The 18,904-nt window shown below is 41.9% G+C and overlaps 1 protein-coding gene across 7 annotated transcripts in view; it reads left to right on the top strand.

The window, feature by feature from the left end:
• The first annotated feature begins 8,009 nt into the window (after positions 1 to 8,009).
• The window catches only part of fbln2 (fibulin 2), a 250,620-nt gene continuing 239,725 nt past the window's right edge, over positions 8,010 to 18,904 (top strand). For 2 of the 7 annotated variants that reach the window (XM_086001705.1, XM_086001700.1), the window contains exons 1-5: positions 9,498 to 9,791; positions 11,445 to 11,569; positions 12,794 to 12,975; positions 14,413 to 15,687; positions 18,458 to 18,574. In XM_086001705.1, the coding sequence (XP_085857831.1) occupies positions 14,544 to 15,687; positions 18,458 to 18,574 (1,261 nt within the window). In that variant the 5' untranslated portion in view covers positions 9,498 to 9,791; positions 11,445 to 11,569; positions 12,794 to 12,975; positions 14,413 to 14,543. Of the gene's footprint in view, positions 8,099 to 8,554; positions 8,817 to 9,488; positions 9,792 to 11,444; positions 11,570 to 12,793; positions 12,976 to 14,412; positions 15,688 to 18,457; positions 18,575 to 18,904 lie in introns of those variants that run through there. The other 5 variants (XM_086001702.1, XM_086001706.1, XM_086001701.1 and 2 more) reach the window with 5 other exon arrangements.

Raw genomic sequence — 18,904 nt, 5'->3', positions numbered from 1 at the left:
TCGTTTCTTGTGTCTCTCGTTAGTCGTGACAACTACCTGTGCTCGCCAAGGCGAACAACTAGGTTCAATGATTCCTTCCAATAAGAGACGTTGAACTTCAGAATTAATAAATTCTCTATCCTGACTACTATATCTTCTTGACTTGGTAGCAATTGGCTTACAATCCGGCATCAAATTGGAAAAAAGTGATAATGGAGAAATGGATAAAGAGGTTAATCCACAAATAGATAAAGGTGGCTTAGTCCCTCCAAATGAAAGACTAAGAGACTCGTGTAACTGAAGCACATCATGTCCAATCAAAATATCCGCACAGAGATTAGGCAAAACAGATAGGCGTATATCAGTATACGTATTACCTAGAAGAATCATTTTCACAAAGCAACAACCAGCTATTTGTGAAGTAAGGGTCGTCTGAGCCATACACACCTGATACGTAACAGGCGAAATTTTCAAATGCTTCTCCTTCGCAAACTGAAGACTTATAAAACTCTCAGTACTGCCCGTATCTATAAGGGCCTTCACTTCCAACCCATTAACTTGAGCCGTAACTATAGCTTTGTTTAGGCCATGAGCAAATGCAGCAGAAATTGATGCAATGAACGCCCTATCTAAAGGCTGAATAGTCACAGAGGAGGAGGTGGTAGAGGAGGGCCCTCCCACACCAGGAGAGCAGGAGGTAATTGAACCTGATGATTTGCACACGCGTGCATAATGACCTCTCTTGCCGCATTTACTACACACAGCCTCCCGAGCAGGACACTTCAGACGAGGGTGCCGGATATTCCCACAAAAATAACACTTCTGAATCCTAGAGGCAACAGCCGCCGAAGTAGAAACTGTTTCAGAATCTAGTAAACCACTCCCATTAAGTCCACATAATTCCTTTTCATCCGAAACTGCCGAAACCATAGTCGCAGGCCGATTAAAAAGAGCAAAAGAATCCGAACTTCTCTGAGCCACATCCAATGTAGAAGCTTGCTCAAAAGCACTTTTAAGATCCAAAGTCTTATTTTCTAACAACCGCTGATGAATTGATCTAGACAGTAATCCATTAATAAAAGCATCCCGTACCGATTCTTCCTTATATTCTTCAGCCGTCACGGCCTTATAATTACAGTTAACACTAAGGCACCGAAGTGCTTGTAAATAAGTATCCAAAGATTCTCCCACCTGCTGCCTATGGGCAGATAGAAGGTGACGTGCAAATACCTCATTCTTTGGTTTAACAAAAATCTTTTCCAATGTAGAAATAGCCACTTCATAAGTTTTACAGTCCAAAATATATTTATATATACATCCGGAGCAATGTAGTTGATCAGCATATTCAGCTTATTTAGAGACTCTTGATCCAACACGCCCAAAAAGTTTTTAAATGTACAATACCAATGTTTCCATTTATCATCCACTCCAGCAGAATTAGGGTCAGCCTTGAATCGTTCTGGTTGAAGATATCGCTCCATTCTAACATAAAGTTAATAAATTGAAATAAAGAATAGATTTGCCTTCAAAAGCTAGGCTTTATTAACTTTAAAATCTGCAGCACATCTTTCCACATCCAGTCCCAACCAAAGCTGGAAAAGAACTGAATTTAAGGTGGCCACCACACATCATGTGACATCAACTACCAATGAGATTACAACATATATTCCAAGGCAGTTAACAAACAACCAATCACAATACTTTTACTAAACAAGGAATAATCACCACACGGGCCAAGACTGGTTGCCCTACATTGAAGCTCCTTGTCGGCTTCTCATTGATGTGCTGGAATTGCTTATTCTCAACATCTCTTCGTACATTTGGTCTGAGCAAATCCAGATGAGATCTCAACCTTCGGTTAAAGAACATCATGGCCAGGGTCTGGTTGGTGACTGCGTGTGTCGCATTTCTGTAGGCTAACAGGAAATTGTCCACCTTATGCGGCAGTGGAATGTCGTCATCGCACATGGCCCTTACTGCCTTTTTAAAGGTTTGTACGAACCTCTCAGCCAATCCATTTGTGGCTGGATGATACGGGGCGGATGTGTAATGCCTTACCCCATTCCTTTTCATAAATTTCCGAAACTCTTCGGACACAAACTGTGGTCCGTTATCAGAGCAAATCTGCTCTGGCAAGCCGTTCCTGGCAAATATGGTCCGTAGGACTGCAATCGTTTTCTCCGTGGTGGTGGAGGACATTTTGATCACCTCAGGCCATTTTGAGTGCGCATCCACGGCTATTAAAACATTGAGTCCATGAATGGACCAGCAAAATCAATATGCACCCGTTGCCATGGAGAGGAGGGCCACTCCCATGGGTGTAGAGGAGCATGTGGTGGTGCATTTTGGACCTTCTGGCATCCTGAGCAGCTCTTTGTCAGGTCCTCGATTTGCTGATCGATCCCCGGCCACCACACATAAGCCCTAGCAAGGCTTTTCATTTTCACCCCTCCCAGATGGCCTTCGTGAAGCTCATTGAGCACTCTCTCCCTTAACTTGGGTGGAATTACCACTCGGGATCCACACATCAAGGTCCCCTGGCATACTGACAGCTGTTCTCTTCTGGATGAGAATGCTGGCAACAGTGAGTCGCCATGTGTTGGCCATCCCTTCACCGTCAAGTCATATACCCGAGACAGTGTCGGGTCATTTCGGGTCTCCTTCTCTATATCCGCATTAGTTACTGGCAAGCGTTCAATTATCGTCGAATAAAATATTTCGACAGGGTACACTGCTGGTGCTTCCTCCGCAGTAGGCAGTGGCAGGCATGATAGCACATCAGCGTTTCCATGCTGTTTCGTACCCTTATACTCTATTTCATATTGCTTCGCCCCTAGAAAAAGGGACCATCTTTATAGCCGTTGCGCAGTCATCACCGGAACGCCCTTCTTTGGATTAAAGATGGTGACAAGTGGTTGGTGGTCAGTCAGCAAGGTGAACTTCTGCCCGTGCAGATAGTGGTTGAACTTTTTCACTCCCCACACTAGGCTGAGGGCCTCCCTGTTAATCTGGGCGTAGTTACGCTCGGCTGAGGTTAGTGACCGAGACGCAAAGGCTACTGGCCTCTCCGAGCCGTCCGGGAATTTGTGCGACAGCACCGCTCCAATACCATAGGGTGATGCATCACACGCCAACCGAATTGGTAGTGCTGGGTTGAAATGAGCCAACGCCTCTTTTGATGTGATCAATTCTTTGCACTTCTGGAAAGCTCGTTTACATTCGTCATTCCACTTCCATGGTACCCCCGTTTGCAGTAGGGTGTTCAGTGGGTGTAGTACTGTAGACAAATTCGGCAAGAACTTATGGTAGTAGTTCACCAGCCCGAGGAACGACCTCAGTTGTGACACATTTTCCGGTGCTGGAGCCTTGACTACTGCCTCAATCTTTTCAGGGGACTTATGTAACCCCTCTTCATCAATAACGTGGCCACAATACGAGATCTGCTTCTGGAAAAACTCGCATTTGTGGCGATTAGCTCGGAGCCCATATTCCTTCAATCTAGTGAGCACCTGCTCCAGGTTGGCGAGGTGATCACTGTCATTTTCGCCCGTGACCAGGATGTCGTCCAAATAACACTGGGTCCCTGGAGTCCCTTGCAGGACTTGATCCATTGCCCTTTGCCAAATAGCCGGAGTTGATGCTACCCCGAACACCAGCCGATTGTATTGGTAGAGACCTTTATGAGTGTTGATCGTGAGGTACTGTTTCGAGGCTTCTTCTACCTCCATTTGCAGGTACGCCTGGGCCAGATCAATCTTAGTGAAGCGTTTTCCTCCAGATAGCGAGGCGAAAATATCTTCAATCCACGGAACCGGATATTGTACCGTGTGAAGGACTGGGTTCACTGTCACCTTAAAGCCCCCACAGATGCGAACCTTCTTTGGTTCCCCAGGCGTATTACTCAACGACCTCTTCATTACAGGAGCGATGGGTGTAGCCCACTCGCTCCAGTCCACTTTGGACAGTACTCCAGAACGTTTCAAACCTTCCAGCTCTGCTTCGACGGCTGGGCGGATCGCATAAGGCACCAGTCTGGCCTTAAAAAACTTTGGGCTTGCATTTTCCTCTATTTTGATCATCGCTGTTATGCCTTTTAGTGTTCCGAGTCCCTCCTGGAACACTTCTTGTGCGTCAGTTAGCATTTTTGACAGTCGTCCAGGTGTGACGTCGTCATCCTTTTTGGCATCTACCATCAGTGCTTGTATGGAATGCCAACCTAGCTGTATCTTCCGGATCCATTCACGTCCTAGTAGTGGTGGTCCTCCATCTGGCAATACATATAGGTCCATTTTTGGTGTTTCCTTGCCATTATATATAACGTTCACCCTTATTTTTCCTTTGGGGTAGACTTTTTGCCCCGTGTACGTCTTCAAGACAATCTCTGTATCTCTCAAGGGTATATGTGAGAATAGCCGCTTGTAGTTCCTTCGGTTTATGACTGTTAGGGCTGATCCTGTGTCCAATTCCATTTTCACTTGGACTCCGTCTATCTTGAGCGTGACCCAGATAGTTTGGTGATCCTCCATTTTGATTACATTATGTAGTTTCAGACAACCCAGCTCCTTGCTTCCGGAGTCTGTATCACTTTTCTGCTCGTCTGAACTATTCTCCATCACCTTATGTACCTTTTTGTACTTCTCCTGTGGAGATTTCTTGCTGCTGGTTTTCTTTCCCGACCTGCAGACTCTTGCTATGTGTCCTACTTTTCCACACTGCCTGCACACTTGGTCCTTGAACCAACAATCCTTATGGTCGTGTGTTGTTGTGCCGCAGCGATAACACTTCACTGCTCCATATGACATTTCATTTGTGCCATATTCTTGCGGTCTCCATTGTATCTCTGCAGCGCCCCGTGCGGCTGCTTCGTGTGATACTGCCATGCTGAAAGCCTTGTCCAGCGTAAGATCCTTTTCTGATAGAAGCCGTTTCTGGGTTCCTTCACTTTGAAGCCCACACACAAATTTGTCCCTTAAAGTATCTGCTAGTCCCGTTCCAAACTGGCAATGTTTCGATAGCTTGCACAGTTCCGTTAAATACTCAGCATTACTTTCGTCTTTATGCTGGTTCCTTTTGTGAAACTTAAATCTTCTGCTATCAGCAGCGGTGTGGGGTTTAAGTGGTCCTGTAGGATTGCCACTATGCTTTCAAAATCCTTTTCCACTGGCTTCTCTGGGGTTACTAGGTTTCGCAGTAAGCCATACGTTTTTGCACCCATGGAATTCAACAATACCAGTGCTTTCCTGGCATCTGGCACTTCATTCGCCTTGCAGTACACTTCTATGCGTTCTACATATGTCGCCCAATCTTCGACTTCATTGTCGAACGCTGTGACACTGCCACTCTTCGGCATCCCTGGGTGTGGTTAGACTGGCTAAAAATGGCGTCTCCCGTGCTCTCCCTTCTTCTCCGCTGTGGCTCAAAATGGCGTCTCCCGCGCTCTCCCTTCTTCTCCGCTGCGGCTCAAAAATGGCATCTCCCGCGCTCTCCCTTCTTCTCCACTGCAGCTCAAAAATGGCGTCTCCCGCACTCTCCCTTCTTCTCCGCTGCGGCTCAAATGGCGTCTCCCGCGCTTTCCTTTCTTCCCCCGCGGACGCTGCTCAGCCCTTGAACACCGGCCACGCTCTGTGCATTTTCCTGCGCGCCTCTCTTGTTGACGCCGCTCGGTCTTCAACCCCGGCTGCGCCCTGTGCGCTTTACCCTCTCTCTTACCCCGTCGACGCTGCTCGGCCTTCCCCTGTGCCGTCAGTCGGCTCCAGCCGCCGCTGTCCAGGAAGGGTCTGCACCGTACCTGCTGCCAGCCCGTCTCGCTGGAGTCTCCACCGGATGGTCGACGCCCGTGCCCCTGGAATCGGCCTTCTTCTGCAGAGTTGCAGGTAGGTTCGAATCGACTCGTCGCCAATGTTAAATCCGTGAATCTTGATGTATGGTGTCCTTCAATAAATAGACAGAGACTGCAGAGGACCAATCAACAGGTGTTTACAGGATGTGGGTTACTCTAAAACTAACAGTACAGATCCCTACTCAGGGTTTATATACAGGTGTGGTCACTGCCGGTACTACAGTGTCCAGGAGCTGTAAAAAGTAGTTCTCCCCTTAAAGGTACATACACTACAGCCACAGTTACAGAGGGTGTAATTTGGGACTTTGATCAGGGCTGTTTCAATACTGTTGCTGAGATGGAAACCTTATTGAAAATATTCAAACATGGGGGAGAAAATTGTTTCAGCTTATTTTTAGGTATGAAATTGTCAGCATGCTTCATGCCAGAAGCCTGTGACTTGTCTGAAATTGGGCCTTGGGCCTCATCAAATAATTCCGGTGAGCCACGGACATCAATCGGGCCTTCGGATGCAGCTCGCCGGATTCGAGGATACCAATTTGGGCCGGCTGCGATGCTGATAGTGGCCCTCAGATAGATCCTGGGAGAGGGACGGGAGAACACGAAGTGGGTTAGCGCGGGTCAGCAGTGGCTGCATTAGTGCTGTGGAGCCAGAAGGAGATCTCCTGACTCTCCTGGCTACGTATTAAGATAAGTTAAAATTCAAAAACTTATCATTTTGTTGGCAGCCTCCAGCGGTCCCATTAAGGACCACTAGTTTGGCTGTGGAAGAACCCGAAAAACTGAGGAGAGCATTCCCGGTAAGCGCTCAGTTTAGTCCTGCCGAATTTAGGATCGGGGTCGTGAAACAGGCGTCAGGCCACTTATCATCACATGCAAGGGGTCTAACACTTATTTCAAGCAGCCACCAGGGAAGCCTATATATCGCCTGAACCAATACAGCATCAGATGTACTTCGGGTGCTGTTTAGATTGGGACATAGCCCCACAAAAATGGTGCTTTTTGTCCCCGTTTTGCACCCTTAAAACAGACACGATGGGGTTCAATTTTGCCCCCATGGAGTTGCGAGCAAGGTAGACATGGATTTTGGGAGGCGACAGCACGTTGTAAAAGGAAAGAGATGTTGGAGATCAGGCAGTAGTTTGAAAGGTCTGAGGGGTCCAGTGTGGTTTTTTTGAGGAGAGGACGATGACAGCTGTTTTGAAGGAAAGGGGAACAGTATTTGAGCAGAGGGAACCATTTACAATGTCAGCTAGCATGTGGTGGCGGGGTGGGGTGGGGGGGAGCGGGGGACAAATATTCTAAAGCTGATGAGGAATTTTTACAGAGAAAGACATAAATAAAGGCAGGTTGGCCCTTTTCACACTTCAATGTTGACCCAGGCCTCATATGTGCATCCCCCAGGCCCATGCATCAAGACAAAGGAGCGATGAAATCTTATCAGAAAAAGTAGGCATGGCGTCCATTTTAAACATCCTAGGCCTAGCTACCATTCAAAAGAAAAGATATAATGAGAAATATTTGATCATTTAAATCAGAATTCTGTCACAAAGAACCTTTTAAGATGTTTGATAAGATCAGATATAGCTTTTGCAGATCTCCATACAGCAGAATAATGAAACGTGCAGTTTACGAATCATAGTGACCCAATGAAACGTCAGATAGTTTTCAACTGGAATGTCTGAAATGTGTTAGTAACAATATAAAAAGGACTATTATGTATATTTTTACTGGCGATCACAGTTGTACTCAACATATCTCACTTGTGTGATAGCATGTAAATTTGGCAGCCACACAGTTTGAGTGTAAATTTGGTCTCAGTCTGTGCTTTGCATTGTTTATTTTCACATACATAGTGACATAGTTAACGCAGATCTCTGTCCTTGAATCATTTAACATTTATAGCCCCAGTGGACTTTTATAAAAACAGTTTGTAATTTCTTGTTACAGGTTTCATAAAATATGACGATGTTGAGAAGATTTTTTAAAATCAGAAATGCCAACCTTCCCGCAGTGCAGTTTGAAGGGCATCTGAGACTAATTTAGGAGTTTCTTTCTAGTCATGCTGAACGACACTTCAGCACTCGAGCAGTGGTTGCTTGCCGACCATCTGCTATATTGTTGCTGACTGTTCTGTAGGGACCCTGCATACCAAAAGACTCTCAGCACATAATTGGTCCCCAAGAATCAGGATGGAATAACATTTTGAAATATTTTATTTGGACCAACAGATGGATTAAAGTGCACAAGCTTTGAGATCACACAGATCCCTACAGAGCGGTAAGAAAGAAAGTTGTTAGTTTAAATATTAAAGTTTTATAAAAACATAATGATTCTTTGGCTATTGTAACCACAGCACAGTTTTTTTTCGTTTCAGTTAGTTGAACCTGGGTATATAAGTATTAACAATTTTCTTTCCTGTCAATTTTCACCTGTGGTTTGGAAATTTTCCTGGTTTAATATTTAAAATACTTTCATCTCCCCTGTTTTAAAGCTGTCAAGATGGTGTAGCATTATTCCTTGCATATTCCTACTGGTTTGTGTTTTTAGAAATCAAAATGCAAGCACTGTAGAAGAATCTTAATTCTTTTTAAAAAAGTTTCCTTAACTTCCTGTTTCCAGAGCACAGATATACAGGTCATGGCAAATATTACTGGATTGGAATATCAAAAAATATAGGAACACCCATAACGTCACATAATCCTTTGGGTAGTACTTGGCTACAGAAACATTTTAATGTGGGAGAAGGCAGTTTACTATGGGATGCAGCTCAAAGAAAAGTCTAATAGCAGACAATGAGTTGGGGTGAGGGAGATTAAAAGGGTCTGACAGCAGGCCAGCACATTAGGTAAGCAACTGTGATTGATGAGAAACTTCTTTGGTTTCAGGTTGAACAAATAGCCCTTGCTGTTGGTCAGTTGAGGTTGAAGATTTGGTCCCACCCTGTTAAAACACGTCAAGATTTTCATACTGTGCACAGCATACACTGCTGGAACGGGTAAGTCTTGCTTTTATGCTGATGTTTCTTTTGAGAGAGTTTTATGAACTGGCCAAACAAATGTTAAGGAATGAAGAGCGATACGTTGAAATGAATGCTATTACAGTTAAGGAAATAGAAAAGCATAGACCAGTGAAAGCTTTAAACTAAAAAATTATTTAAAGCTACAGTTTAATTTGCAGAACCTGTGTTGTTGATCTGCTCATGCACTTTTCATTTTAAAATAGGGCAGGGAGTTAACATGGGTAAAGCCTGTTTTTAACCACTTTAGAAGTGATTTAATACCGTTTGTTTTCTGTAAAGATCTTTTGTTTGTAAAAAGCGTTGTGCCTTGAGTTAGCTGTGCAAAAGGGAGAGCTAAGCTTTCCAATCCTGTCTGTTAAAATAATCTGTTGCAGCCTTAGCTGCACAGTTGTACTAACTTAAATCACGGAGGCAGCTTTCTAAATGACCAAAGAATTAGACTTCCTTTCTAAGTAATAAGAAGCTATTCTTATTTAGAAGCTAACCTTACAGCTTCCCCAGTTTAGAGATGTGTTTTTTCTCTGCCTTATTTGTCAAGCGTTGTGTTCAAACAGCACCTCTGGGAGAACTAGCACCCAGTTGTGTGTTAATGAGAAAGTCACTGTAGTTTTAAGGGCAATATCTGCTTTCAATCTACACTGTGCAGACAGAGTGACCATGCAGAAACACTGCTTCCGATTAAACCTGAGTCCCATTGGACTGATAACAACTATGCTCCTTTGAAATTCTAAACTGTTTCCTCACACATCACAGGAGGTAAAACTCCACTACAGTCATGGAACTTTTGACTGCTCAGGTTACACTCTATTCAGTGCACAGAGTCTAGGCACTTCCAAGGCGGGACTCTGAAACCACACGACCTTATATTGTATTGGGAATAAAGAAATAGCTGGTTCATTGGCTCAGGAATAATAAAGCAACTGGAAATCAATTGAGGACCGCAAAGGACAGGTTGTATGAAATGGCTTCTGAATTATATGTTGTGAGCTGATTTTAATCACTCAGTTTAGATGTAAATGAATGAGGAGAAAATCCGCCCTGTTGCTTTTAACAACTAGTGTTAGTCATCATTGTAGCCATGTGCCTGGTTTGCTCTCAGGTTTTCTTCAGTTTATCCTGAGTATGGATTTCTAACAGTCTCTGTGGAATTATAACATAGATTTGTTTATTCCCAAATTTTTATTGTCTTTAAAATAAAATTTTCTTCTGTTTAAAAGAAATCCAATGTTAATGATAACATTTTTAACGATGTTAAAACTACTGGAGTGCAGCAATCCAGTTTTATGTATATAAGAAGTCACACAATACCAGGTTATAGTCCAACAGCTTTATTTGAAGTCACAAGCTTTCGGAGCGCGGCTCCTTCGTCAGGTTTTTTGTAGACCACTGCCAGAGACGTATATAAATAAGTGAGAGATTTTCCCAATGTTGCGTCATTTAGTGCTATTAAATCAGAGATACTATTAGCCTATAGAGAGCAATGAACTTAAACCAGAAATGTCTATTTGGAAAAAAATGCAGGAGGCACACTTTGTTATTAAAAGGAAAGACCATATAAACTTGGATTTATGGGATTTTAAGTTTAAAATTGGATAAATGATTGTATTGACTTTTAAAGTATGAGTAATTAAGTTACTTGAAAGCAATTTCTATAAAAGCTTTCACGTGTTAGAAATCAGTAAGAGTGGATTTGACTGCTGCCCTCTACAGAAATGGTCAGCATGGACAGCATTCCTCTGTTCATAGTGAGAGCTGCAGCTCTTTCTGCACTCCCTCTTTCACAAGTCACTGACAGTGTGACTGTATGGATCACATGCATTTCAGAGCGGTTATGGCACTTGCAGAAAGCAGCTGGTGAAGGGGGGGAAAAACCCCTTTTGCTGTGGTCAGGGAATAATCTTTATTTTCTGCAGCACGGCAGCTGCTGCATAACCCAAACTAAGCGATGCCTTTAAAAAATGTAGCAGTGCTAAATGAGAAAAGTTGTACTGTTTTGGTTTGTTTTACAAAGCAGATGCTGTTACAATTTCTTTAGCAAGGTGTCTCCCCATTTTGAACCTGGAAACTTAATAAAAACCCATTTGTTTAGATTCCCGTTTCAAATCTTCCAGTGCGTCTCACTGAGGATTTGTCATAATGTTTACATTATTAGAAGCAATCAATCTCTCAGAATGCTGTGCGATACCCTTTTTTAGAACATACACATAATCCTTTGTGAAATAAATGTCTGAAGTCAACGGTCTGTGCATGAGGCATTAATGAGCCAAATCATTGCTAAAGGCATAAATCCACAGGAATAATAATTCTGTTTCTGTGAGGTTTTTCCAAATCTAGCACAAATACACAAGCACGAGGGATTCAGGCAATCACAGACTGTGGCTCAGGGTTTATTGTTTGAAAATTGGAAAATAACTGTACACTGTGATCACAATTTTAATGTAATTGCAGCTAAGGTGTGGTTTCCAAAAACATTCCTGAACTATTTTAAATGACACTATTAAATGTATTTTAAAATTTAAATTCAAAATTTTTGTTTAGTTGTTGATAACCAAATATGCAAGGCTGTTTTATATATGATTGAGGATGTTTTTTTAATCCCAAAAGCTTTGATAGATTTTATTTGTCACATGGCATAGTCACAAGAAGGATACTTCGGCATCACAATCTATTAATCAAAAATGTAAAAGAATTCCGGGAATCACTTTTTACAGACTTTTCCGAACATCTACGTAAGTTAATAACAGGGAATATCTAAGACAAATGATTACAGTATCTTTGACAGACATTACCAAACTTAAAGTAACAATACTAACACACAAGATAAGACTCAACAATGTTACTGGTCTGAATGACTGACTGTTAATCATTATAAGACTCCAAGGGGGAAAAATTCAGAATCACCCCATTTGGGGCGCCATTATCGGCCGTGCGCAAAGTTTAGTGCCTGGCGCTAATGATCGCCTCCGACTGCAAACTTGGTTTTTATTGCTCCTGGAGGTGATTGGAGCACTAAATCAGGCGCTTCACACCTGTCTTAAGCGCAAAGGCCGAGCAGCGAGGCACTACCTCAGAGCGCTGGCGAAGTAAGGAAGGGCAAATCAAAATGAACCTGCAAAGTGCTGCTCAGTACCCAAAACCCCTTCACACAGCGTTGAATCTCTCCAGAAGTCTCTCTCTCTCTCTCTCTCTCAGAATGCGTGGAGCAAAAATGTCACCAACAAAAAAGGCAGGAAGCGGTCACCTTTAAATAGCGCTCCCCCAGTCCCTTTCTGACTGCAAAATGCTCCCCTCAACCTGTCGTTGCTAGCGGCAGGCGGTAAGGCAGGGGGCGCCACTCAACATCCGGTCCAGGGTGCTACCGGGGCATTGCGCACTCAACTGACGTCACGATCTGCCAGCGCAGGAAATCGTGGCGGTAGTGTTTAGCGCCGCCGCAAAATGTCAAGTTAATTTCGCGAGCAGCGCAAACATCGCCGCACCCGGGCGCTAGTTGCTTTGCACCCCATTAGCGCCCTCTTAAGGTGCTAAAGGGAGACGCAAACAACTGAATTTTCCCCCCCCAAGACTATCTCACCAATTCAAATCAGGCAACATGAATCATTTTCAGGTCCATGTTCATGAACTGCACAAAACTCTAGCAGTTTTAAAGAAGATAGAGATCAGAACTTGAATAAATTATTTTTTTTGAGCTACTGATATGTCAAAATTCTACTTCATGAGCATTTTAAGACACAGATTGAAACATGGTGACTGCTGATTATGTAATTGACAGTTTATCATTTTTTATAGACATTTGTGATTGTTGATTTATGTACTGTAATTGGCAGCTTATCATTATTTTTTCTAAACATTTATAATGCTGCTGATTATGTAATTGCCAGCTTATCGTTAATTTATAAACATTTATGATGATTGTTGATTATGTAATTGGCAGTTTATCATTTAATTTTCAGGTCATATCACTTTGAAGGTAAAGACAAAACTGCAAATACTGGAAACCTGAAATTAAAACAGAAATATTGGGAATACACAACAGGGCTGTCGGCATCTGAACAGAGTGAAGGAAGGTTAACAATTCAGGTGGAGAGATTTTGTCACAACCTGCTGTGTATTTTCAGCGTTTTCTGCTTTGGTAGTAAGTTTGTTTTAACTCTCCACAACTGAATAGAGCGGCTTCATTATATAACAATCTGCATGACACTTTTAAGGTTTAAATTTATTTATCCTCCAACCCCACCACCAGCCCCCCTTGCCCCCACCAATATAATCCTTAGTGAATGATCCACACTCAGCGGATTTCTGCACATTAGGGTGTTACTTTTCAAGTATTACCTTTGTTACCTCTAGACTTGACTATTCCAATGCATTCCTGGCTGGCCTCCCACATTCTACCCTATGTAAACTTGAGGTCATCCAAAACTCGGCTGTCCGTGTCCTAACTCGCACCAAGTCCCGTTCACCCATCACCCCTGTGCTCGTTGACCTACATTGGCTCCCGGTTAACCAACGCCTCGATTTCAAAATTCTCATCCTTGTTTTCAAATCCCTCCATGGCCTCGCCCCTTCCTATCTCTGTAATCTCCTCCAACCCCACAACCCCCCAAGATATTTGCGCTCCTCTAATTCTGCCCTCTTGAGCACCCCTGATTATAATCGCTCAGCCATTGGTGGCCGTGCCTTCTGTTGCTCTGGAATTCCCTGCCTAAACCTCTCTGCCTCGCTACCTCTCTTTCCTCCTTTGAGACACTCCTTAAAACCTACCTCTTTGACCAAGCTTTTGGTCACCTGCCCTAATTTCTCCTTATGTGGCTCGGTGTCAAATTTTTTGTCTTTTAATACTCCTGTGAAGCACCTTGAGATGTTTTACTACATTAAAGGCGCTGTATAAATACAAGTTGTTGTTGTTATATTAAAATGTTGAAGGAATACTGCTGGAATTAAACGCTCTCCAAGTCATTGAATCCGTTGTCAAAAGAGATGCTTCCATCCATGTACACACACAGTGTAGAAAGAAATTGTGTTTGTAGATATTTAAGTTGAATAATTCAAAACGAAATCTTGCATCTGTGGCTGGAAAACAATATTATATCAATTTTAGATACCATAAGAGGTTTTAATTTAATAAAACCTGCAATTACTTTCCTCGGATCTGAAATTGCATTTTACAAAAATATCTATGTTTCCTTTGGATATTGTCTAAATTAATTGATGAATTGCTCACTCAAACCTGTAAAACAAGGAAAATAAGAAATAACTCTTTAATTAGCACCATAGAGTATAGAAGCACTGTACTGTATGGAATAAACTGCTAATAATAGCAAATCTGATGTTATGCATCAAGTAGATGCGATACTGTAACAGATGAATGAAATGTTGATTTATGTGCAGTTGAGAGATGCCAAGAAGTACATACTTTGAGACAGTCCCTTAGGTTCTGTTTAATGGGTTCCATCAGTTTCAATTGCACCAACCAATGGTTAGCTCTTACCCTAAGCATCAAGGCTTTTTCTATTTTGCATGGGAGATTTCAGTCTGCAAAGTCTCTAACAAACCTTTCTTTCATAAATCCAAGGTTTAAGAAGAGAAAGCAAAGAATTAATCTACAGTTTGGAACCAGACCTGGAGTTTCTATAAAAACAAAAGTCAAGAGGATTTAAATCTTTTCCTGAAAGTTTCAATTATCTGTGAGGTCCCTGAACGACTATGGCTACACAGAGACTGGAAATATTTGAATTATTGGATCTCAGGATTTGGTTCTGCCTGCTGATATACTATAGCAGCTGTCTAGCCCAAAAGGACTGTACTGGTGTGAATTGCCCTTTGCTAGAAAACTGTATTGAGGAGGTGCTGGAACCTGGAGCTTGTTGTGCTTCTTGCCTGCAATATGGTTGTGCATGTGAGGGTTACCAGTATTATGACTGTGTTAATGGTGGCTTCAAGGGTGGGAAAGTACCTGAAGGATCTTCATATTTTGTTGATTTTGGAAGTACAGAGTGTGCATGTCCCAGTGGAGGAGGCAAGATAAGTTGTTATTTCATTCCTTGCCCTGAGCTTCCGCAGAACTGCATTGAAGTTTTGGAACCAGTTGAAGGCTGTCAACAATGTGCCAAGGTGGGGTGTCTTCATAGCAGTCAGAAATACACAGCAGGGCACACATTTCACATGCCACCATGTAAAGTCTGCCATTGTCCCAATTCTGGTGGTGATTTAATGTGCTACGCTCTTCCAGACTGTGACGCCAATCAAGAGATGAAGACTGTCTATCCAGTAATCAATGAGAATGAAGAGCCAACGCGGCATTACGAAGACCAATATAGCTATGACCAAGAGCCTCTGGATAATGAGCACTTCCTTAAGGAATCTTCTAAACAGTCCAAAGAGTTTGCACCATTTAATAGCAGCCAACAGAAGTCTGCCAGTAGGAACTTAGACACCGATGATGATGAAAATGACGACTATGATTACAAAGAAAACCATGTTCTTCCTATTATTCCCCACGGTCCATTTTATACCACAGAGGTACCAGATATCACCAGTATAACCCCAATTGTTACAACTGTCCAACCCATTACACTTGCAAAGGAAATGAATGACACACGAGGAGAAGAAGAAGAACTTCAAAGCGAGCAGATCACAAAGGAAAAGATAAAAGGCAGGAAAACTAAAGTGGAGCAAACAGACCATGTGTTTCCTACAGTTAAGTTTAGCCTCACAAAGCAACCTCCAATTGCTGTTAAGGAAGATGATAGCGCAGTATCAAACAAACAGCCTCAAACATTGTTCTATTATCCCTTTGATGAAGAGGAGGACACTAATAACATTAAACTAGGCCCAGATTTGGATGAAGGTAAGATTACAGAACAAAACTTATTTGATAGTCACAGTCTATTAAAAACATTCGGGTAACTTCAGAGATAGTGCATTGGTCTCCCAACTAGCAAATCTGAGTTGGGATTCCAGCTTCGACTGACATTAGTAGTCCTGCTTTTGTGTTCCAGTATTCTCATTGGAGAGTGATGGGAACTGGCTGCCAGGAGGGAAGGAAAAGATTCCTTTCACAAACTCTTCAAGGCTACTGCCTTCTTGAGCAGTACTGATGGCATCCAGGAAGTGCTACACAGACAAGGCAATTGTCCACTGCCCAGACTAAGATGTTTGGCGAGAGCTAACGAAAGAGGGAGAAAATAGGAACAAAGCAATAAAAATGTTTTTTAAAAAGGAGAGCATATTATTCCCATGCAAAGGCATGAGGACGGTAAATCAATTACAGTTACTTTTCTTTATGCTTTCATGTGCTTTGTTGGAAAATTGTTGCAGGTAACAATGCAGAAAATGGCATCCATCACTTAGTTTGCTATCACTTAATGATCATTATATCAGGCCTGGAAACTGCCCTTTGCTGAAATATGCAGCGTGGCTGCGATCCAGGGTAAACTCTGTGTATTAACTTCGTATCCTAGAGCAGCAGCCTCACCCTTTCCTATAAATCTGGGAACCCAGAGAATTTTATTTCTCACGTTTGTTTTTATTAGAAGCACAAGGACAAGAAAATGGGATTTATGAAATGTTAATTGATAAAACATCCATTAAACTTTATCCTGTTAATGACAGATAAATGCATAACCTTAACATCAGTAACAGGTGGTAGGTAATAAATATAATACTAAGTGCACTGATGGTTTTGGCACTGTGAAAAGTAGCCTATAATGATTTGTTTTCACATAGTTGGTCTTCATTTGGAAGTGTAATATTTACCATTATAAAGATTACATTCGTTTCTTGATATTATTATGCCTAGTCAAATATACCAAAACAGGTAATAAATAGGGTTCTTCCTTCTATTCTCCCCAGGTAAATACCTAACAATTCACTGAAGTAAGTTGTGACTTTATCATCCAATCATGAATGGTTTTCTCAAATTTTAAGATTTAATTTCTATTGTTAGAAATGAAAATTTGAATCTAAAGAGTATTGGTCACTAATTGGGAATGTTTATGTCTGCAGTTAAAAAAAACATTATTTTTCTGAATTTAAATTACTTTCATACTATTCTTTACGATGTACTAAAGGTGCAAGAGTTCCACTGAAATACTTCAAAACAATCCAAGCAGTTTTGCCCTATGAGGGTGTACTTGCACTAATGTGAGTAAAATAGTCTTGAAAAAATAGAAAGACTTTACATTTATATAGCGCCTTTCATGACCACCGGACGTCTCAAAGTGCTTTACAGCCAATGAAGTGCTTTTGAAGTTTAATCACTGTTGTAATGTGGGAAACGCGGCAGCCAATTTGCGCACAGCAAGCTCTCACAAACAGCAATGTGATAATGACCAGATATTCTCTTTTTGTTATGTTGATTGAGGGATAAATAGTGGCCAGGACACCAGGGATAACTCCCCAACTCTTCTTCGAAATAGCACCATGGGATCTTTTACGTCCACCTAAGAGAGCAGATAGGGCCTCGGTTTAATGTCTCATCCGAAAGACAGCACCTCTGACAGTGCAGCACTCCCTCAGCACTGCACTGGAGTGTCAGCCTAGATTTATGTGCTCAACTCCCTGGACTTCAAACCCACAACCTTCTGACTCAGAGGCGAGTGTGCTACCAACTGAGCCACAGCTGAAAAGCTATGTTATCACTCAATGTCAGGGAATAGTGGTTATGCAGTCATGCAACATTTAAAATTGAATTTCAACATTATGTGAAATTACGAGTGTTATACTACAGGTAATCATTTGAGACTGGTATCTGTTTAGAGTGATGGAGAGTCAGCAGAGCTGAGTTACACTGCTGTCTCTGCATTACTGCCCGGATGAGGAAAATAGAGCATTGAAAGCCCACATGTGCAGTGTTGCACACGTAGGTCAGTTAAATTTAATGTTAACAGTGGGCCCTCTGCTAAAATTGAAAAATACATAATCAACTGCCTTGGAATTTCTTTAACTTCACTTCAGAACTTTTGAGTTATACTGCAGTCAGTGCAAAGCTGAGGCATTGTGAGATTTCCTCTCCCATGTTAGGTAGTAGTGGTCTAACACTGCTTACCAAAATGTAACTTTGCACCTGAAGTACATTAAACAGTTTGCACCTCATCAATAGTACAGTAAATGCCAGGTACAGGTATACCTGATCCAAGCAGTGTAGCATGTGATGACCCATTCACCCTCATTGTTTCAAATTCCTTATCCAAAAACAAATTCTACCCGTTACCAGCCAGGCATATTAAATATATCCAATCCACTCCAGAATACCAGAGACAGCAAAAGAGATAATAAGAAATAATGAAAGGACATGAATATGGAAGTCTGAAATAAAAATAGGTCAGTCAGAATCTGATAAAAGTTTTATTTTAATTTGAGAGTAACAATTTTGGTGAAATGCTGTTGCCTTTGTTGAATTGATGAATAAACAGTTAAAAGGTGCTAGATTCATAAATTGTTTATTTTTACCTAGTTCATAGAAATATGTCTTTGCGCATGCAGTTACCTTGTTATAATTTGAGGATTTAACTCTATATGTGTTTATACTTTGTATCATACAGTTCAGTTAACATATTAATGCACACATACATGCAAGATTCATTTCGAAATCTAACCATTTTTTTTCCCTCTGACAGGAAATGTAGGATATAATTTCAGTTACCAGCTTGTACAGAGTATTCCTCCTGATGATCCACCACTCACCAGTGTGGCTCCCCTCCCCAGAGCAAGTAAGGACGTAGATCCTCCAACAGGTCAGTATTCAGACCTTAAATATGACAACTGGCAGGTGACAAATACCATCCAAATTGCCAAATAAAACTAAATTCATGTGGCTCAGCCTGCCTGTTAAAGATTGCTGGGTTTATTAGAGAGAGAAAAGAGAAGTATTGTACTGCCAGTCATTGCTGTTCACTTTAAAAAAAAAGGTTAGGTGGAAGCTCAAATCAGAAATGAAATTTGACATTTGACACTGTGTTAAGATGTGTTTTTTTATATTTAGCCTTTTATTATTTTAAATACCACATTGCAGTATACTCAAAGGTCAGTTTGAAATGTAGGTAACTGAACACTGAAAGACTTGT

Source organism: Somniosus microcephalus, chromosome 11 (assembly GCF_052327205.1).
Source record: "Somniosus microcephalus isolate GS21.2 chromosome 11, FLI_Smic_1.0, whole genome shotgun sequence".
NCBI lineage: Eukaryota > Metazoa > Chordata > Chondrichthyes > Squaliformes > Somniosidae > Somniosus > Somniosus microcephalus.
Note: the sequence above shows the minus strand (reverse complement) of the source record. Positions and strands in the feature narration are given on the sequence as shown.